At 44.3% G+C, this 22,669-nt stretch overlaps 1 protein-coding gene across 1 annotated transcript in view; it reads right to left on the reverse strand.

Moving 5' to 3' along the window:
* The window catches only part of LOC126160312 (acetylcholinesterase-like), a gene marked incomplete at its 5' end in the record, with an annotated part of 424,414 nt that overhangs the window by 381,043 nt on the left and 20,702 nt on the right, over positions 1-22,669 (reverse strand). The window contains one exon of the mRNA XM_049916899.1: positions 297-613. Coding sequence (XP_049772856.1) covers positions 297-613 — 317 coding nt within the window. The remainder of the gene's footprint in view (positions 1-296; positions 614-22,669) is intronic.

Here is a 22,669-nt window from a genome sequence, read left to right on the forward strand (position 1 = left end):
AACAGTTGCTCAACACATTCCGATCTAGATTTCCTAATTTCCCTTCACACATCTCCGACCCTTCCAGATTAATGACCCCTAACACTTCTTGCATTACTTTTTCTTCTCTCACCAACCTCCCACCTCTTTCTCTCTCTTACCTACTTCTGTAACCATTCCCCACTGTTTTCGCCTACCACAACTGTAAGAATTCCGCCCCTATGGAAACGGTGTCCAGAGCAATGCCCCAGATACGTCACTCACAGAGACCTTGCGATTTGATGGTAAAAGTGTAGGGAGTAATAGCTGGTTGTTACCCCTCTTCGGTGTTGCTGCCCATCATGATGTTGGTCTTCTTGAAGTTCTTGGCGGCCAGCGAGCGCTGGGGAGTCTCGTCGAGGATGGCGCCGTCGATGATGGGCACGAAGGGGAACTCGCAGATGCCGAGCGTGCCCCACTCGTTGTTGACGAGCTCGGTGGCGTTCTTGCGGCGCAGGCAGTCGATGACGGACGGCATCTCCGCCTTGGTGTGCGGGCAGCCCACCGCCTCGGCCAGCCGCAGCCCGCGCAGAATCGACTCCTCGCGGTCGATTATGGCCCACGGCGCGGTCGGCGAGCCGGACTGCATTATGGCCTGCAATTGGGTCGCCATCATTACTGCTCATTCGCCCCCAGAGGCATAGCACGCAAAAAATCTGGTGCAGCTTACGTTTACTTATTATTATTAAGTTTTGGAGGCATTCGTAACCGTATGGTCACATCTCTGTCGGCTCCCCTCATCAATACCGTTCTACGTCTGAAAGCGCGAATTGTAATTGTCGACCACAGGAGCTACGGTTGCAAAGTAGTGAGACTTGAGACGTTCACGCGTCTGAATAATGAAGTCATAATCATGCTAAAAGACATTATTTAGAGGTCAGACGCACACGTTCGATCAGGAATATTGTGAGTTAAATGTTACATAAATAATGTAGCCTTTCGAATATGCGTGTCGTGTCGTGTCGATTAATAATTACGAGAATGAGTAAATAAATAAGCCACAAATTGGGATCGAGACATGAACCGCGTGTACCAGTCTGAATCTTTCTTTTCAGCATACAGCCTTTGTAAAATTAAACACTTATCTCATCAGTCAACAAGGCGTTAAAAGACTGCAGCATGGAAATCTTTTGGTAGCGTTTGCGTATAACAAGTGACCTCCCGGAAAATAACAAGTTTATTTGGTTCCTTAAATTACTGCAACCCACAAGACCAATGTGTCCTGGGTGTAGCGAAAAACCTCTAAACGGGAAAACAGTGTTCCGTCACTGTATTAACAAGGTGGCTACGACGCGCCTTATTTGTGAGTCTCATGTACTTTGATGAATTCCTGTATCCAGCTGAACACAAATTTTCACCAAATACACTCCTGGAAATAGAAATAAGAACACCGTGAATTCATTGTCCCAGGAAGGGGAAACTTTATTGACACATTCCTGGGGTCAGATACATCACATGATCACACTGACAGAACCACAGGCACATAGACACAGGCAACAGAGCATGCACAATGTCGGCACTAGTACAGTGTATATCCACCTTTCGCAGCAATGCAGGCTGCTATTCTCCCATGGAGACGATCGTAGAGATGCTGGATGTAGTCCTGTGGAACGGCTTGCCATGCCATTTCCACCTGGCGCCTCAGTTGGACCAGCGTTCGTGCTGGACGTGCAGACCGCGTGAGACGACGCTTCATCCAGTCCCAAACATGCTCAATGGGGGACAGATCCGGAGATCTTGCTGGCCAGGGTAGTTGACTTACACCTTCTAGAGCACGTTGGGTGGCACGGGATACATGCGGACGTGCATTGTCCTGTTGGAACAGCAAGTTCCCTTGCCGGTCTAGGAATGGTAGAACGATGGGTTCGATGACGGTTTGGATGTACCGTGCACTATTCAGTGTCCCCTCGACGATCACCAGTGGTGTACGGCCAGTGTAGGAGATCGCTCCCCACACCATGATGCCGGGTGTTGGCCCTGTGTGCCTCGGTCGTATGCAGTCCTGATTGTGGCGCTCACCTGCACGGCGCCAAACACGCATACGACCATCATTGACACCAAGGCAGAAGCGACTCTCATCGCTGAAGACGACACGTCTCCATTCGTCCCTCCATTCACGCCTGTCGCGACACCACTGGAGGCGGGCTGCACGATGTTGGGGCGTGAGCGGAAGACGGCCTAACGGTGTGCGGGACCGTAGCCCAGCTTCATGGAGACGGTTGCGAATGGTCCTCGCCGATACCCCAGGAGCAACAGTGTCCCTAATTTGCTGGGAAGTGGCGGTGCGGTCCCCTACGGCACTGCGTAGGATCCTACGGTCTTGGCGTGCATCCGTGCGTCGCTGCGGTCCGGTCCCAGGTCGACGGGCACGTGCACCTTCCGCCGTCCACTGGCGACAACATCGATGTACTGTGGAGACCTCACGCCCCACGTGTTGAGCAATTCGGCGGTACGTCCACCCGGCATCCCGCATGCCCACTATACGCCCTCGCTCAAAGTCCGTCAACTGCACATACGGTTCACGTCCACGCTGTCGCGGCATGCTACCAGTGTTAAAGACTGCGAGGGAGCTCCGTATGCCACGGCAAACTGGCTGACACTGTCGGCGGCGTTGCACCAATGCTGCGCAGCTAGCGCCATTCGACGGCCAACACCGCGGTTCCTGGTGTGTCCGCTGTGCCGTGCGTGTGATCATTGCTTGTACAGCCCTCTCGCAGTGTCCGGAGCAAGTATGGTGAGTCTGACACACCGGTGTCAATGTGTTCTTTTTTCGATTTCCAGGAGTGTAGAGTTCTAGATTATCTGACTGCAGACGAGGAATCATTGGCCACGGAATAATGTGTATCGGCTACGTTCCACGCCACATATTCTGCATCCTTCCAGATACGCATAGATGCGAAATTTAAAACTATATGCGGCATTCTGATGTTTGCGACTTATTTACTGACTCATATTCGTACCTGTATCATGGCGATTTCCGGGAGATGTGAACGCTCGTAGACTTGGTGCTTTAGGATGAAACAGTAATGCAAGACAAAGTGTCCGCTAAATGAAAATATTTGACGAGTGGCTAAACATTCACATTTTTAATCGTGTCGTGGAGACTACATGCATCCGCGTCTCGACGTTACGCTCGTACACATGGACAGGAGTGTCATGCAATCTTGTGAACTTTGTAGAATGGGACGAAAAACATTAAATTATTGCAAAACTGTGTCAATCAACAATTAAAATACAAGTTCGAGTAATTATAGACTAATTGGAGTGCAGCCCATATTTTAAGTATATTTTTATCGTATGAATATATAAATTCTACGACATTCTCGCGTGAGTGATTCCAGCGCGTCCTTCTCAAGCATTGAAGACATTAACTGAAGAGTGAAAATGTCACACACTCCGTCTTTTACAAAACGCGTTTTCTGTGCTATTGGCCTTTTGTCACTCTGTTTCATTCCCCTGGACTTTTTCCAAATGCTAAATCGTGGTGAAAATGTTTAAAACATTCATCACTAGATGGTGGATGATGTTTGTGTCAAGTAGTGCTTCCCTCTGGATTTTCACGTCGCATGAGTCAAAACCTCCTCCATTTAGTTGATGCACAAATTGTGTAGTAGGCAGAGAGCATGTAATGCTTTGAGTGTACCAATGAAACATAATTGTAATGGAAGAAGATGAAGTGGGTTTCAAGAATTGTAAAACGAAGTTGGAGAAGTGTGCAGAGGTAAGACATGTTTCTCGGAAATATTATGAAAAGTCTTTTCTTCTTCAATAGCACACGGAGCTCTTCAGTGAACCTTGCAACGTCTCATCTCAAAAAGGGAGTTGTGCAAAGAACAGAAGTCAACAGCGAAAGAAGTTTTTTATTGAATTTAGTGTTGTTATTCTCCTGTAAAAATTTAAGGGTCAGAAAACGTTTTTTTTTTTACTACAGTTCTACCATTTAAAATATTATTGCTCTATCTCTTGAACTGTATAATCATAAATCAAATGTAGAGTTTCAGAATTAATGACAGCTGAAACAAAAACTTCCTTAGCGGCACTTACAGTCAGTCAACAGGTACCGCTACTGCTAGTGATTATGTGTTTAAGGAGACGTAACATCTAAGGGCATCCCCCCAGTTTCGCACCGAACTATATTATTCTCGTATGCTGTAGGTGAAGTTATATTTTAATTATTTTAGCGTAATATATACCTTTCCTCCTTGTCATGAGACTCATTGTTGTCCACTTCCGTTATTGTGAAAACTACTAAATCATAAGATCTCCTTTCTTAAATGCTGGAATTTCTCAATCACTCAATTTATAAACATTTATGGACATCAAACACTGTGTGCCATTCTGCCACTTATATCTGGCTTCGCTATGGAGCAACCTCTCTCTCCAGCCTCTCACACCCGACTTCCACGCACGGACTCCAACACTCGACTACTGCTTACCCACTCCCACATTGTTGACTGCACTGCAGTCTTTGCTTAAACCGCGTATGATCTCTGCATAGTGCATAATCGATACTACGTAAGGGTACTGTACCCTCAGAACTCCTTAGGACGGAAATAGAGAACACCATCTGTCTGCTCTTTGAGTTAATTCTACTGATAAGTGTAAAAAAGTTTTCTAAACATTTATGTGTCTTGCAACTAAGGAGGGACGTGGGAAGAACTCCGGTATTCACCTCGTGGGATTGAGAAACCACCTAAAAAACACGTCCAGTCCGGTTGGCACACCGATTCTCACGGTTATTCCGCCAGGCGGATTCGAACCGGGACCGGCCGCCTCGCCGGTCGGGAAGCGGGCGTTTCAACAAGCACCTAATATCCGAGCGGGCTTCCCTGGTTTAGTGCCTAGATCGTTCACAATGCCTTACTTATTTTCTAATGTGTCTCGTTATTTTTGCAGTCATCACGTTGGCAGTCTATTCTATGGTATCAGAATAGCTTCTGAGTTTCTTGGATACAAATAAGTTACGTGAGATAACATAAATTGTATTTGATTCCACGGGAAAATTTGATATTTGGCACATCGAACGTTTGAAATTTCCAAACTCAAATTTATTACAGAGACAAACGCTAATGGTCAATCACGAGCATGTGGCTGAGCGCACTGCGACAAGTTATGTACCCGAACATAAACATGCACGGTGAATAGCTATCAGTACATAGTGAAGTGGAAGTCGGGAAGGGAGTACAAGTCAGGGATGTTATTCAGTTTGTTCACCGAGCAAGCTGTGAGGGAAACCAATGCGAAATCTGGAAACTGAATTAACGATCAGGGAATAGAAATAAAAAAATTGAGAAACAGTAATTTCTTCAGAAGTGGCGAAAGTTTTGGAGAAGCAGGTGAACGCAATAGGCAGGTTTCTTTTTTTCCCTTTCTCCCATTATAAGTCTCCATTCCGGAGTATCACTTGCACCAAACGTCCTCAATTATCTGTTGGATGTATTCCAATATCTGTCTTCCCTACAATTTTCACTTGAGGTACCTCAAGTAATGTGGAGGTTACGTCTTGATGCCTTAACACATGTCCTGTCATTCTGTTCGTTCTTCTTATCAGTGTTCTCCCCATTTTGCTTTCTTCGACGATTCTGAGGAGAACGTCCTCATTCCTTGTCAGTCCACCAAATTTTCAATATTCTTCTGCTGCTCTACATCGCAGCAGGTTCGGTTCTCTTCGGCTTCGGTTTTCCCACTCACTATAATTCACTTGTCTGCAATCCTGTCCTCCAAACGTACATTCTCAGAAACTACATCCTCAAGTTAACGCCTATCTTAGATACAAGAAGTCTTCTTTTGGCCAGAAATGCCTCCTTTGGTTGTGATTGCTTGCTTTTTATGTCGTCCTTTGTTCGTCCGTAATGGTTATTTTGCCCCTAAGGTAGCTGAATTGTTTAATTTCGTGTACTTTGCGACCACCAAACATGTTTGTAGGTTTCTAGCTATTTTCATTTTTGCTACTTCTCATTACTTTTGTCTCCTTCCAGTTTACCTCCAATCAACATTCTGTACTGATTAGACTGAATATTAGATTCATCGGCTCCTCTAATTTTTCTTCACTTTCACTGAAGATACCGATGTCATCAGCGAATCTTATCTCAGATTTCATTTCTACCAGAATTTCAGTCGCGCTCTTGAACTTTTCTCTTTTTAATTTCCGCCGCTCCTTCATCGACGTATGGACTGAAGAGATAAGGCGAAAGACTGGATCTCTGTCTTACTTACTTTTTAATACGAGCACTTCGTTCCTGGGTTTCTAATCCCATTGTTCCCTCCCGGCTGTTGTACATATATTATCCGTCTTTCCCCGTATGTTACTTCGAGTTTTCTGAACATTTCGAACATTTTCATCATTTCACATTGTCGAATGAATTTTTTAAATCGACAAACCCTATGAAAGTATCTAAATTTTTCTTTGTTCTTACTTCCGTTATCAAATGAAGGTCTGGCCTGCCTCTCTGGTGTCCTTACATTTCCTAGAGTGAATCTGATCGTCATCTAACAGATCATCAGTTTCTCTTTTCAGTCTTCTCTACGTTTTCCTTGTCAGCAGCTTAGATACATGAGATATTAAACTGATCGTGCGATAATTTCCGCACCTACCTGTGCTGACTATCTTTGAAATCATGTACATGACGTCTTTCCGAAAAGCTGATGCTATGTCACCAGTTTCACAGAGTGTAGAATAATAATTTCTACCAGGTGAGTGATAGCGATTATTATTCTGCACCCTATAAAGAAACAGTCATGGAGTTAAGCTGCACTCATTATGGATAAAAGTCTTATAGATCTTGCACAAGCTTCACTAGTCTTTTGCTTGCCGTTTCCGCCAATGATTTGATAAATTCAGATGGAATGTTACCTATCCATGCTGCTTTATTTGATCACAGGCCTAGCAGAGCTATGAACTGAAGACAAAGTCTGTAAAGGAGTCTGCGATCATTTTGAGGCACTTTATTTTTAAAGGTCCGTCTTGTCACACGAAACTTTCATAATTCACTATTACCGATTCCTGCTTCTGCCATCCTCAGGTCTGTCACAAATAAAAAGTAGTGGTGTAGCCAACTAAGTTCTGTTAGCTGAAGGAATATCTATAACAGGCCTCGCGATACACGAGAAAAATAAAAAATATTTTTTATATATATTTAAATGATTAACAGTCATGCATATCAGACATACATAACGTAAGATATTCTGATTGTGGTAGCAACGTCATAATTATACATGGGTCAGATAGTAAGCGCTGGTGATGGCTTGGATGCGTCTGATGTTTATACAAATAACTGAGACCAGCAGAGGGCACTATAGTTAGGGTACATGAGTAATCAGTAAGGACAATTTAATGGTTAAAATGCAGTATGCTTAGTCATTAATTAAAAATTTCTTAACACATGACAATGGGCACCTCGCAACGAAACATGTGCTTACACACAATAGGTGGAATTAGACACATACTTAAAATCCACATAAAAGGTTCAATTAATAATAATGAGAAGCTTTTCGCCAGCAAGTAAAAATACACGATTGTGTAAAAGCAGCATGAAAAGTTTAAAAATAAAATAACATCCAAAAATCGAAACCTTTCAGCATGACAAAGAAATGGTTCAAATGGCTCTAAGCACTATGGGACTTAACATCTGAGGTCATCAGTCCCCTAGACTTAGAACTACTTAAACCTAACTAACCTAAGGACATCACACACATTCATGCCCTTGGCAGGATTCAAACCTGCGACCGTAGTAACAGCACGGTTCCGGACTGAAGCGCCTAGAACCGCTCGGCTACAGCGGCCGGCCATGACAAAACAATTAAACCGTAACCATAACGAAACAGCGGCAGTCAGTTAAAATGTCGATAATCGATAACACATTCGGAATGGGATCTCACGGCGCTGCCTCGAGGCTTCTCTGCACGAAGTTCTTGTTTTCCTGTAGCGGAACTCGCAGAAGAAGGTGCAGTCTCTTGCCGCTGGTGGCCGGCGCACGCAAACGCACGCCAAGCTGCTGCGGCGGTCCATGTTGCTCAAACTAGTAGGTTTCTGAATACATCAAAATAAGCACTCAGGTTAAACTCATTCGGTTCACTCAGCAAGAATTCCGGTTGCCGTTTTCTTTGTACATAAATCTCCATTTCTATGAGTAGGTTCAGTAATTGCCCCTTTGGTACCTTATGCAACACTTTCACATTACCCTCTATGTTTTCCACTGTACGTTTTTCTTTATGCAAAAAATCTTATTTTGACTCTCTCTCAAATGAGTCTTTAATTCCTTCCTGTTTTCCAGCCTGACTCTTTCGGCAGTTGATCTTGTAGACACCAGATTCTAAATATGTGTGCAATGCCGTTGGAAAATGCACCATTTTATGGTATGGCAACAAACATCTTGCCCGCTGGAGTTGTTGTTTCCTCCTCATCAGTATTTTGCGACTGCACTTTATTATAAAGGTTCATTACATCACGGTCTTTACACCCGCTTACCCTGGCTACTTGTCTAGTTTTCGCATTCTGTTGATCATGGCTCTGAGTATGCCCATTTATGCTCCTTAGGGTGGCAGGATTTCACATTTATAAGCGACGAACGATGGACTTTACCGTTGGTGGGGAGGCTTGCGTGCCTCAGCGATACAGATGGCCGTACCGTAGGTGCAACCACAACGGAGGGGTATCTGTTAAGGGGCCAGACAAACGTGTGGTTCGTGAGGAGGGGCAGCAGCCTTTTCAGTAGTTGCAGGGGCAGCAGTCTGGATGACTGACTGATGTGGCCTGTAACACTAACCAAAACGGCCTTGCTGTTGTGGTATTGCGAACGGCTGAAAGCAAGGGGAAAATACGGCCGTAATTTTTCCTGAGGGCATGCAGCTTTACTGTATGGTTAAATGATGATGGCGTCCTCTTGGGTAAAATATTCCGGAGGTAAAATAGTGCCCCATTCGGATATCTGGGCGGGGACTACTCAAGAGGACGTTATCAGGAGAAAGAAAACTGGCGTACTACGGATCGGAGCGTGGAATGACAGATCCCTTAATTGGGCAGGTAGGTTAGAAAATTTAAAAAGGGAAATGGATAGGTTAAAGTTAGATATAGTGGGAATTAGTGAAGTTCGGTGGCAGGAGGAACAAGACATTGGTCAGGTGAATACAGGATCATAAATACAAAATCAAATAGAGATAATGCAGAAGTAGGTTTAATAATGAATAAAAAAAATAGGAGTGCGGATAAGCTACTACAAACAGCATAGTGAACGCATTATTTTGGTTAAGATAGACACGAAGCCCACGCCTACTACAGTAGTACAAGTTTATATGCCAACTAGGTCTGCAGATGATGATGAAATGTATGATGAGATAAAAGAAATTATTCAGGTAGTGAAGGGAGACGAAAATTTAATAGTCATGGGTGACTGGAATTCGAGAGCAGGAAAAGGGAGAGAAGGAAACATAGTAGGTGAATATGGATTGGGGGTAAGAAACGAAAGAGGAAGCCGTCTGGTAGAATTTTGCACGGAGCATAACTTAATTAAAGCTAACACTTGGTTCAAGAATAATAAAAGAAGGTTGTATACATGGAAAAATCCTGGACATACTAGAAGGTATCAGATAGATGATATAATGGTAAGACAGAGATTTAGGAATTAGGTTTTAAAATGTAAGACATTTCCAGAGGCAGATATGGACTCTGACCACAATGGATTGGTTACGAACTGTAGATTAAAACTGAAGAAACTGCAAAAAGGTGGGAATTTAAGGAGATGGGACCTGGATAAACTGAAATAACCAGAGGTTGTATAGAGTTTCAGGGAGAATATAAGGGAACAATAGACAGAAATGAGGGAAAGAAGTACAGTAGAAGAAGAATGGGTAACTTTGAGGGATGAAGTAGTGAAAGCAGCAGAGGATCAAGTAGGTAAAATGACGAGGGCTAGTAGAAATCCTTGGGTAACAGAAGATATATTGAATTTAATCGATGAAAGGAGAAAATATAAAAATGCAGCAAATGAAGCAGGCAAATCGTCTCAGAAATGAGATCGACAGAAAGTGCAAAATGATTAAGCAGGGATGGCTAGAGGACAAATGTAAGGATGTAGAGGCTTATCTCACTAGGGATAAGATAGATACTGCCTACAGGAAAATTAAAGAGACCTTTGGAGAAAAGAGTACCACTTGTATGAATATCAAGAGCTCAGATAGAAAACCGATTCTAAGCAAAGAAGGGAAAGCAGAAAGGTGGAAGGAGTATATAGAGGGTCTGTAGAAGGGCGATGTACTTGAGAACAATATTATGGAAATGGAAGAGGATGTAGATGAAGATGAAATGGGAGATAAGATACTGCGTATGAGTTTGACAGAGCACTGAAATACCTGAGTCGAAACAAGGCCCCAAGAGTAGACAACATTCCATTAGAACTGCTGACGGCCCTGGGAGAGCCAGTCATGACAAAACTCTAACATCTGGTGAGCAAGATGTATGAGACAGGCGAAATACCCTCAGACTTCAAGAAGAATATAATAATTAAAATCTCAAAGAAAGCAGGTGTCGACAGATGTGAAAATTACTGAACTATCAGGTTAATAAGTAACACGTGCAAAATACAAACGCGAATTGTTTACAGACGAATGGAAAAACTGGTAGAAGCCGGCCTAGGGGAAGATCAGTTTGGATTCCGTAGAAATGTTGGAACACGTGAGGCAATACTGACCCTACGACTTATCTTAGAAAATAGATTAAGGAAAGGTAAACCTACGTTTCTAGCATTTGTAGACTTAGAGAAAGTTATAAGAGTCGAGGGGCATGAAAGGGAAGCACTGGTTGGGAAGGGAGTGAGACAGGGGTGTAGGCTCTCCCCGATGTTATTCAATCTGTATATTGAGCAAGCAGAAAAGGAAACAAAAGAATAATTCGGAGTAGGTATTAAAATCCATGGAGGAGAAATAAAAACTTTGAGGTTCGCCGATGACATTGTAATTCTGTCGGAGACAGCAAAGGTCATGGAAGACCAGTTGAACGGAATGGACAGTGTCTTGATAGGAGCAACAAATGCAAAACGAGGATAATGGAATGTAGTCGAATTAAGTCGGGTGATGCTGAGGGAATTAGGTTAGGAAATGAGACACTTAAAGTAGTAAATGAGTTTTGCTATTTGGGGAGCAAAATAACTGATGATCGTCGAAGTAGGGAGGATATAAAATGTAGACTAGCAATGGCGAGGAATGCGTTTCTGAAGAAGAGAAATTTGTTAACATCGAGTATAGATTTAAGTGGCAGGAAGTCGTTTCTGAAAGTATTTGTATGGAGTGTAGCCATGTATGGAAGTGAAATATGGATGATAAATAGTTTGAACAAGAAGAGAATAGAAGCTTTCGAAATGTGGTGCTACAGAACAATGCTGAAGATTGGATTGGTATATCACATAACTAATGAGGAGGTATTGAATAGAATTAGGGAGAAGAGAAGTTTGTGGCACAACTTGACAAGAAGAAGGGATCGGTTGGTGGGACATGTTCTGAGGCATCAAGGGATCACAAATTTAGCATTGGAGGGCAGCGTGGAGGGTAAAAATCGTACAGGGAGGCCAAGAGATGAATACACTAAGCAGATTCAGAAGGATGTAGGTTGCAGTAAGTACTGGGAGAAGAAGCAGCTTGCACAGGATAGAGTAGCATGGAGAGCTGCATCAAACCAGTCTCAGGACTGAAGACCAGAACAACAACAACAACAAGTGACAGAATTGCACAAGTTTTCAGAAAAAAATAAGTTAAAAATTGCATTTCAAACGGAAGGTACAATTGGTTCTAGGCTACGCCACGAAGGTGGCAACAACGGTAATAAATATTTAGAATCTGGTGTTTGTAAGATAAACTGTTGGGTCTGTGACAAAGTTTATATAGGTCGGAAGAGAAGTAATTTAGAGGCGCGCTTTAAAGGGAATAAATATTGCCGAAATAACAGCGCTTTCAGTACAGTTTTGGATAAAGAAAAACATATGGCAGGAAACATAGAGGATAAGATGAAAGAGTTGGATGAGGTACCAATGGGATAGCTACTGAACCTACTCGAAGATACCGAAACTTACGTACCCAGGATACGGTAGCCGGAGTTAATGCAAATGAACAGAATGTTTTTAACCTGAATGCTGATTTTGATGTATTCAGAAATCTACTAGTCTGAGCAGCGCCGAGCGCCTAGCAGCTTGGCTTGCGGTTGTGTGCGCCGTCCACCAGCGGCAAAGGGACTGGGACTTCTGGCGCAAGTTAAGCCACAAGAAAACAAGAACTTCGTTCAGAAAATTGGAAATTTGTGTTAAGGTTCTACGGTACCAAACTGCTGAGTTCATCGTTCCCTAGGCTTACACACTAATTAAACTAACTTAACCTAACTTACGCTAAGAACAATACACACACCCATGCCCGAGTGAGGACTCGAAACTCCGAGGGGTGAGGGGGGGGGGGGCGAACCGTGACAAGGCGCCCAGACCGCACGGCTACCCCGCTCGGCCTTCGCACACAGAAGTCACGGGTAGCGCCATTGAAATTCCTCTACGGGTGTGTTACCAACTATCGACTTTTTAATTAACTGTCACTATTTCTGTAATTACCTACACTTGCAGTTATTATTTAATTGCTTTGTCATGCTGGAAGGTTTCGATTTATAAATGTGATGTTATTTTTAAACTTTTTGTACTGGCTTTTACACGACTGTGTGGTTTACTTTGCCAGGAGAGAAGCTTCCAATTATTATTATTAGCACCTTTTATGTGGATCTTAAGGATGGATCTAATTCCACCGATTCCAGTCTTTTATCACAATATCAATTCTTTTGACGATGACCGGTTACAGTCAATAATGACCATCCTCAGGTCTAGAATATAAAAATGTATACATGTAGCAGACTTTTTAAATGTAGATAACTATTATAGAAACCAATTGTGATACAGTAAAAGACGAATACAGTTACCCATACTGTATCACAGTTGGTTTCTATAATAGTTATCTATGCCAGCCGGAGTGGCCGAGCGGTTCTGGACGCTACAGACTGGAACCGCGCGACCGCTACGGTCGCAGGTTCGAATCCTGCCTCGGGCATGGATGTGTGTTATGTCCCTTGGTTAGTTAGGTTTAAGTAGTTCTAAGTTCCAGGGGACTGATGACCTCAGAAGCTAAGTCCCATAGAGCTCAGAACCATTTCAACCATTTCAGTTATCTATATTTAAAAGTCTGCTACATGTATTTGACCTAATGTGTTTTTATTAGACTAAGTTTCTTACGTAAATGATGACTACATTTAATCCCACAGTAGCGACATCTATGTGGGATGTAAGCAAACCTATTGCTGTTAGCTACTGTAGTTCAAAAATGACTGTGTGTACGATATGACCTATTCTACACCTTATTTCAGATCTATGTGACGATGTTGTTCTGAGTACATTTATATGTTTTGACGATGCCATTACGGCCTTTTCACTTCAGGATATGGTTTCACCATATTTTATCTGAATATTTCCCTGGTTATATGATAGTATATTGTGATACGTAACGCTATATTGTGTTGAAAGACACACTGCTCACTAGTTGTATATATTTTTGTATTGTAGATCTGAGGATGGTCATTACTGACTGAAACCGGTCATCGTCAAAAGGATTGATATTGCGATGAAAGACTGGAATAAAAAAGATTTGACAGTATTGGATCACTGTTCATGTACGCGACTATGTCGCCGCGGGTTTGTACATGTTTTATTGTCAGACACTCACTATACTGTCTGAAGTAATTTTAATTAATGACTACGTATACTGCATTTTAACTATTAAACTGACGATACTGATTACTCATATATCCTAACTACAGTGCCCTCTACTGGCCACAGTTATTTGAATGAATATCAGACGTTTCCAGGCCATCACCAGCGCTTACTCTATAACACATGTATAATGTTGATTTTGATACCTCAATCAGAGTATTTTATGGTATGTATCGCTGATGAGCCTGTCTGTTAATCAAGTAAATATTTTTTAAATTATTTTTCGTATGTATCATCAGGCTCGTTACGGATTTTCCCTCAGATAACTGAACTTAGTTGGTTACACCACAACGCTTTGTAACAGATCTGAATACGGCAGTTGCCGAAATAGAGAACTGTAAAAGTTTTGTGTGATCAACACGGCCCTTTACAAATAATCAACCAGACCCTTTTAAATTCTAACACTGTTGGCGTGTTTCTGGGGTCTCCCGCGAAGCCGACAACCCGCAACGTAGCACCGCTATGCGGGTCGTCGCTACAGTTCCATAGGCGCACCGACCTAAGTCAGCCGAACTTCGCCTGACCTGCATCAAGCAGGTTAGTTCAGAGCGCGCGCTCAAGAGCTGTAGAAGCCGCCATATCTCTGGACCATTTGCTGCTTCCGCCAATCCATTTTCCTCAGACAGTCCGAGGCCTCATCGCTAGACCATTAGCCACCTGGTAGTCATCCGCCATGCGGACGTAACTGCCCTCGCCCGGTGAGCAGCAGGCAATAATATATTCCTGCCTACTACTGACGTCTAAGAGGACAGGCTGTTTCGTTTGCGATAGAACTTTTCTGAAGACAGTGTCATGCAGAGATTTACTTCTGTTGTTTTCGAACAACTTTAAGATGTCAAAGAAGTCATTCCTTTATTTTCAAGGACTTTTCTTATTTTTTTGGACTGTTAACGGACCCTGAACTTATATCTGTGAACATAAACTGAGGGTTCAATAAATTGATGTTTGAGCGTAATTAACTGAACTGTGAAAGTGCCCCAAACCGGGGAACTTCAACTGGATCCTTCATGTCTTTCATACCGACTCCACTTTCATATCCTATCGCGTTATCAGCAAGTCCTCCGTTCACAGAGACCTTCAGTATACTCTTTCAATGTATCCGCTCTCTCCTCTGCGTTAGCAGCGGCTTTCCCATTGCAATCTTAATGTTACCACAGGTGCTTATAATTTCACCCAAGGTTCGTTTGACTTTTCTATATGCCGAGTCAGTCTTTCAGAAAATCATTTCTTTTCCGATTTCTTCACACCTTCCCTGAAGCCATTTCCGCTTGACTGGTTGCACTTCTTATTAATTTCATTTCTAATGGATTTCTATTGCCATATTCCTATATTTATTGAACGTTTTTGTACCACCTACTTTCGTAGATCAGTTATAGTAATGCTTCAGTTATCACAGATTTCTTGGCAGTTACCTTTCCTGGATCTATATTAGTCTGTTCAACACATGTGATTACCATTTTTGCAGATGTCCTCTCTTCTTCAATTGAAATCCTTACCGTGATACTCCTTACCATCGCAGTATCCACATTCTTAGCGAACATCAAACGCATCTCGTCATTCCTCATCACTTCAGTATCCCACTTCCCTCCAAACTGACTCTTCTGTGCCATTGTTTACTCTTCCTCATTACTAAATTGTGATCTGAGTCTGTATGTTCTCCTGGGTAAACCTTACAATCGAAATCTGATTTCAGAATCTTTGTCCGACCGTGATGTAACCCAGATGGAATCTTCTTGTGTCTCCGCGCCTTTTCGAAGTATATCAACTCCTCTTGTGATTCTTGAACATAGTATTCGCTATTACCATTTCAATTTTATTGCAGAACCCAATCAGTGTTTCTCCTCTCTTATCCCTACTGCCTAGCCCGTATTTCCGAATAATATATTCCTTCCCCAACAAACGCTTTCCAGTCGTACACGATTAATAGATAATAATTTCCCTACACGTACGTAATTACTCGTTCAGTATCCTCATATACTTTCTCTCTCCGTTCATCTTCTGATTGTGACTTTGACATCTATACCTGAACAACCGCTTTTGGCGTTGATTTGCTGTCGACTCTCATGAGAACAACCCTATCTCTGAACTGTTCACGGTAACGCACTCTCTGCCTTACTTTCCTGTTCATGACGAATCCTCCTCCCATTATATTGTTTTCTATAGCTGTTGATATATTCGTCGGTCCCGAAATCCTTATTTTCTTTCCATTTAACTTCTTTGGCACCTACTTTATCTAGACTGAGCCTTAGTATTTACCTTTTCAGATTTTCTAGCCTCCCTATCACGTTCGAACTTCTGACACTCCATGCCCCGACTCGAAGAACGTTATCCTTTCTCTGGTTATTGGATGTTTCTCTCATGATCACCTTGGCAGTAACCTCCAGCAGATCCGAATGGGGACTAGTCCGAAATCTTCTGCCAAGGGAGAAATCATTTTGAATCACAAGCCACGCGTCCAGTCAATATACATGATGTGTCTTAAAAACAGTGGTCTCCATCGTATCCTGCATCCTCGAGCCGTTCATCATTGTTGATTCTTCTTCCTTGTTGGGGCAGTTTCCAGCCCAAGTGCAAGAATGAGTCCTGAACCTCCGTGCGCTCCTTCGTGCCTTTGACAGGACCATTGGCAAGCCAGGGTGAGTTTTTACGCCGTAAATTTACGTTCGCTACTGCTGATAAATTTTATTGAGAATTTAAGCTATGGTGGATATGAACCCGGGACCGTGACGTTTTGATTACTAATAAACATCAGCAAAAGGAAAACAAGGTAATCAGTATATGGTCGAACTAAATCAGTTGAATCTGGGTGAACTTAGACACTAGGAAATTAGACACTAAAAGTAGTGGCTGTGGCTTGTTTCTTGTCAGCCAGTTGACTGTCGATGGTCGAAGCAGACGAGGTGTACAGTACAAACTGGAAATATCAAGATAAACGCTTCTAAAAAACGGAAAGTTGTTAGCACTGACAAAATATTTAAATTCACAAAGCTTTTTTGAAGTTTTTTGCAGTGTATCTTTGTTTAGAAGTGAAACGTGGTCGAGAAACTGTACAGAGAAGAGAGAGTCGAAGACTTAGAAATAGGTTGCGATAGAAGAGTGCTTCAGATTTTATCTGTAGATTAGACAACTAATGGAGAGGTGTCATATCGAATGATGGGGAGAAAATTTATTTATATCACTACTTTATTAAATAAATAGATAAAATGATGGAGGAACATACCGTATAGAACGAGAAATTCATGCGTTTGTAACATTACACTGATAGCAAGATGAGATAGCCACCAACAACAAGTAGATGTAGATGAAGATGAACGTAGGTTGGGACCTCACTGAAACTCACTAAAAATATCGTACAGGTCACCGTGCCATTTATTCTATTAAAAATTTATGTAATCTTACTCTTTACAATTATACATATATTGACTGTTTTCTTTGATAATCTTGTTTGGTTAAAATTAGTAGGAGATAAACAGCATAAAAAATACAGCTAAGGCAAACTGCGTTCTGAGATTACTGTGAGAAGTATTTTGCACAGCACAACGCGCGATAGAATATTAAGTAACTCCACGAAAGAAAAATGTATTTCAAATGATTAAAAGAGAGAACCTCGCTTTATGTATGTACAAAGTGATCTACCCTGTGGAGCCATATCAACGTTGTTACACATATTACAAAGACTGGACTATCTCTCTGCTGTCCGTGCGAGTCAACGCTACAATTTCATGTCTCATCGAGGCTTCAGTTATCATATTCCAGTCGACGAGAAGTTTCCGAAAGCTTTATTCGATTAGAGAAGACTATGTTTCCTGCATGGACACTGATAGAAACTAGGGGCAAACAGTAAATTACTCGTTGCAACTTAGAAGATTACTTTGGCATCAGTTTGTTGGATCGCGTATTCGACCTTAGGGATCGCCGTGGTGCAAATCGCTCGGTCGCTCATACCCGAAGGTGCGTCGAGTCGAGGTAACACAGAAAGAAAGGTGTTTCGCGTTCTTCGTTTAAACAGATATGATTAAGTTACAAATGTTCAGAGTTATTTCTGGCCGAAGAGTACGGCACTGAATCATCTACACGGCAAAGTATTCGACTATGGCGCCAGCAGTTTATTGACACTCGTCATTTATGTACGATTCAACTACGTTCTTCACGTAGTTCGTAGACGTCTAACCCGGCTCTGTGCCGAGGTCGCTAATGCTCGCTCCAGCGATGGCACTCGAATTGGAGCTACACGTCTTCGACTCCTAGTAGTGGGAGATTTTCACTTTGGCCAGCAGGTGGAGGAGAAGTGGTGGTGTGAAGTTCCTGCCCGCCAGTCACTGCGCCAACGTCCTGGGTTGAACTTCAGACCTCTACGCAGTGTCTCATGAAGCGAAGGCATGTCACACTGTTGATGGCGTTCTGTCCGTCGGAGGAGGACGTAAATTTTGGCGGACCCCTTGGTACTTTTTGAGAGGAGTAAGCTGCAAATATGTGCTGGCACTGGGTTTCACCCTCTCTCTTCCCTACACCCATAGCTACAGGAACACAACACTATACTCAAGGCACATTTATATGCATTACACTTCATAACAGGTCGGAGGAAAGCATAGGGAAAGTACCTCCACTAGGACCTTGAGGAGAGCGATGATGCAGGATTCTCCATCTGCACCCGTGTGACCATTTCCTGAATATGGGATTAGTCTGACTTTGAATTGAGTCCACTCGTTATGTTAGCCGAGAGTTTGTCGCATAGCAACAATAGTGAACGCATTAACTCCAGACATGCTCGCAAATGAAGGAGGCGAGTTTGAATGCCATCTGGATCTTATTTTTGCATACGATGGAGGACAGCTTGATCATCTGTGGAAGGTAAAAGAAAACTGTCTCCCTATATGTAATAGTGAAGGCACCCCAAGGCTGCACGTCGAAGTACGTAAAAGTCATACTTTTTTTAAATCGGATGCTTCTTTTGAGAATAAGATCTCTGCATTCCTATTTGTAAGCTACAATCCACCAGAGGTCGGTATCAACAAGTGAACTGGACATGACATGACATGACATGACATGACACGACATCAGATGTTCCTGCCGTGACGGATTTGTTCACGACGATATCTGATTCTCAGTGATAAAATTCCTACGAACAGCAAACTGCACAGAATGCATCTCAGTACAACAGCTGCCTGCCACAATGAGGAAACGTTGACTCGCTCACGCACAGATTTGTTTGTGGAGCAGCGGAAGAAACATATAATTCTGTCAGTCAGTTACTAGCCATCACTGATAGAACGATCGCTTGCTATCTGCACGTTAGGGAACTGACGTGGCCTGACAGCACGCGATACCCGATTGCCAAACAGCTCTATGGACGATCGGACGTACGATACAGCCACCTACATTATTGACAACCGAGATGCTAAATTCTCGGAATAGTTCTCCCTGTAGATTACTGGTGGCCAATATTATCGAATCGTGCAGAATGTCTATCATAGGGAAACATTTCACAACATGCTACATATCATGATCAATAAATCGGCGCAAGTAGTCTCAATCACGCCTGTCACTAGATAATACATAATCGATACAATGCGATGGCAGAAACCACAGAAGAGTCTCTTAAATTATTATAGCTGTTTCATGTAAGTTACACTCCTGGAAATTGAAATAAGAACACCGTGAATTCATTGTCCCAGGAAGGGGAAACTTTATTGACACATTCCTGGGGTCAGATACATCACATGATCACACTGACAGAACCACAGGCACATAGACACAGGCAACAGAGCATGCACAATGTCGGCACTAGTACAGTGTATATCCACCTTTCGCAGCAATGCAGGCTGCTATTCTCCCATGGAGACGATCGTAGAGATGCTGGATGTAATCCTGTGGAACGGCTTGCCATGCCATTTCCACCTGGCGCCTCAGTTGGACCAGCGTTCGTGCTGGACGTGCAGACCGCGTGAGACGACGCTTCATCCAGTCCCAAACATGCTCAATGGGGGACGGATCCGGAGATCTTGCTGGCCAGGGTAGTTGACTTACACCTTCTAGAGCACGTTGGGTGGCACGGGATACATGCGGACGTGCATTGTCCTGTTGGAACAGCAAGTTCCCTTGCCGGTCTAGGAATGGTAGAACGATGGGTTCGATGACGGTTTGGATGTACCGTGCACTATTCAGTGTCCCCTCGACGATCACCAGTGGTGTACGGCCAGTGTAGGAGATCGCTCCCCACACCATGATGCCGGGTGTTGGCCCTGTATGCCTCGGTCGTATGCAATCCTGATTGTGGCGCTCACCTGCACGGCGCCAAACACGCATACGACCATCATTGGCACCAAGGCAGAAGCGACTCTCATCGCTGAAGACGACACGTCTCCATTCGTCCCTCCATTCACGCCTGTCGCGACACCACTGGAGGCGGGCTGCACGATGTTGGGGCGTGAGCGGAAGACGGCCTAACGGTGTGCGGGACCGTAGCCCAGCTTTATGGAGACGGTTGCGAATGGTCCTCGCCGATACCCCAGGAGCAACAGTGTCCCTAATTTGCTGGGAAGTGGCGGTGCGGTCCCCTACGGCACTGCGTAGGATCCTACGGTCTTGGCGTGCATCCGTGAGTCGCTGCGGTCCGGTCCCAGGTCGACGGGCACGTGCACCTTCCGCCGTCCACTGGCGACAACATCGATGTACTGTGGAGACCTCAAGCCCCACGTGTTGAGCAATTCGGCGGTACGTCCACCCGGCCTCCCGCATGCCCACTATACGCCCTCGCTCAAAGTCCGTCAACTGCACATACGGTTCACGTCCACGCTGTCGCGGCATGCTACCAGTGTTAAAGACTGCGATGGAGCTCCGAATGCCACGGCAAACTGGCTGACACTGTCGGCGGCGGTGCACAAATGCTGCGCAGCTAGCGCCATTCGACGGCCAACACCGCGGTTCCTGGTGTGTCCGCTGTGCCGTGCGTGTGATCATTGCTTGTACAGCCCTCTCGCAGTGTCCGGAGCAAGTATGGTGGGTCTGACACACCGGTGTCAATGTGTTCTTTTTTCCATTTCCAGGAGTGTATATACAGGGTGGCGAAAAACTGTGACACGAAATTTTAACCCCGGGTAGCTGATGTCAATAGCAACCCAACTTACTAATGATGTGTGCGTCGACAACGCACCATTTTTAAACTACGGAAACATGGCGCCAGTTGCTCCGATTGGCCGTGTGATTGCCTCGTTGCCCTTCGTCGGTTGACAGGCAGCGCTATGGGTGTCGGTTCACACATACAAACGATACAAACGTCCCTCACCCCGTCATTGCCAAAAGTGATACGCAAATGTGTCGAATAGATCTTGCTTTTTCTCTCCACCTCACGTCAGAGGCATTCAGACGTAAGCTTCGCTTCGGAGCACACACGTCACCTGCGGTTTAGTCATACAGTAAGCATGGCGTCATAGGATTCGTTTGAAGAACAACGAGATGTGGTTTTTGTTTATGGACTAGACGACGGTAATGCGCATGAAGCTCGACGGTTGTTTGAGAAAGCAAGACGCCACCCACACCGGCAAACGTTTACAGCAGTTCACCGGCGACTTGGCGAAACAGGCTCGTCAGCGGGATAGCATGGTGATGCTGGAAGACCTCGACCACGACGGGATGCTGCATTTGAACAGAGTATTCTCGACCACTTCGAGGAAGCGCCTACGACAAGAAGTCGAGCGGTTGGACACGACATGGGGGTCACTCATCGGTTAGTCTGGGAGGTTTTGAGGGATGACGGCCAGCATCCATTTAGTTTCCACCCTGCCCAAGACCTGAATCCTGTGGCGGACTATGAACACAGGTTGGGGTTTTGCCGGTGGTTTCTGCGACGTATTTCACGAGATCCCGACTTCCCCGCCATTGTGTTGTGTCCCGAGGAGTGCACCTTCCATCTGAATGGCACTTTAAACACTCGAAACGTTCATTTCTGGGCAATGGAAACCCTTACGTCACGTACGTCCACGGACACAAGGAACGATTTTCGCTCAACATTTGGGCAGGCCTTGTGGGGGACCATATAACTGGGCCGGTGCGTCTACCTCCTCGACTTGCAGGGGCCAATTTCTTTCACTTTTGGAAAGAAACTCTACATGGACTGCTGTAAGATGCTCCCCTGGACATACAGCTACGCATGTGGTTGCAGCATGATGGGGCGCCCGCACATAACAGTCGTGCTGCGCGCGGATATTTAAATGAAGACTTCGTCGGCCGGGCAATTGGCAGAGGTGATCGTAGGACATGGCCCCCGAGATCACCAGACTTCACGCCAACGGACTTTTCCCTGTAGGGATTCTTCAAGGTTCTAGTTCGCCCACCCAGACGCGAACCACCTAGAAGCGAAGGGGAATTAATGGATCGCTTTCAACGTGCCGCCAATCACATCACGGCAATGGCAGGAATCGTTGAAAGAGTTTGGCAAAGCACCATTCGCTTCTGTCGCGTCAGAGGTTCGCCAGTCCGAGCACCTGCTTTAAGTAAACAATGTCATAGCTATAAAAAAAAGGCCATTTTCAGAGCCGACACAATGTGTAAAATACTTTCTGTACGCGAAATAACAGCTGTTGACGGGTTTGTTCCCCGTATGTCTCATCATGAAACTACAATAGATGTGTCGGGACCCCGGCGGATTCGCCCCCAGGCCCCCAGAGTGGAAGGCAGGCGCGCTACCACCGAGCGTGGGGGCCGCGCCTGCGAGATTTCCGGTAGGCAAAGCATTCGCGGTCATGCGTTTTGCAGAACTTCCAGCATCAGGGCAATCCTGTGACCAATAGGAGTGCGAAGCGCCAAATTTACGTAGTTTAAAAATTGTGCGTTGTCGACCTACAGAACATTAGTAATTTTGGTTCCTA

Source organism: Schistocerca cancellata, chromosome 2, assembly GCF_023864275.1.
Source record: "Schistocerca cancellata isolate TAMUIC-IGC-003103 chromosome 2, iqSchCanc2.1, whole genome shotgun sequence".
Classification (NCBI taxonomy): Eukaryota; Metazoa; Arthropoda; class Insecta; order Orthoptera; family Acrididae; genus Schistocerca; species Schistocerca cancellata.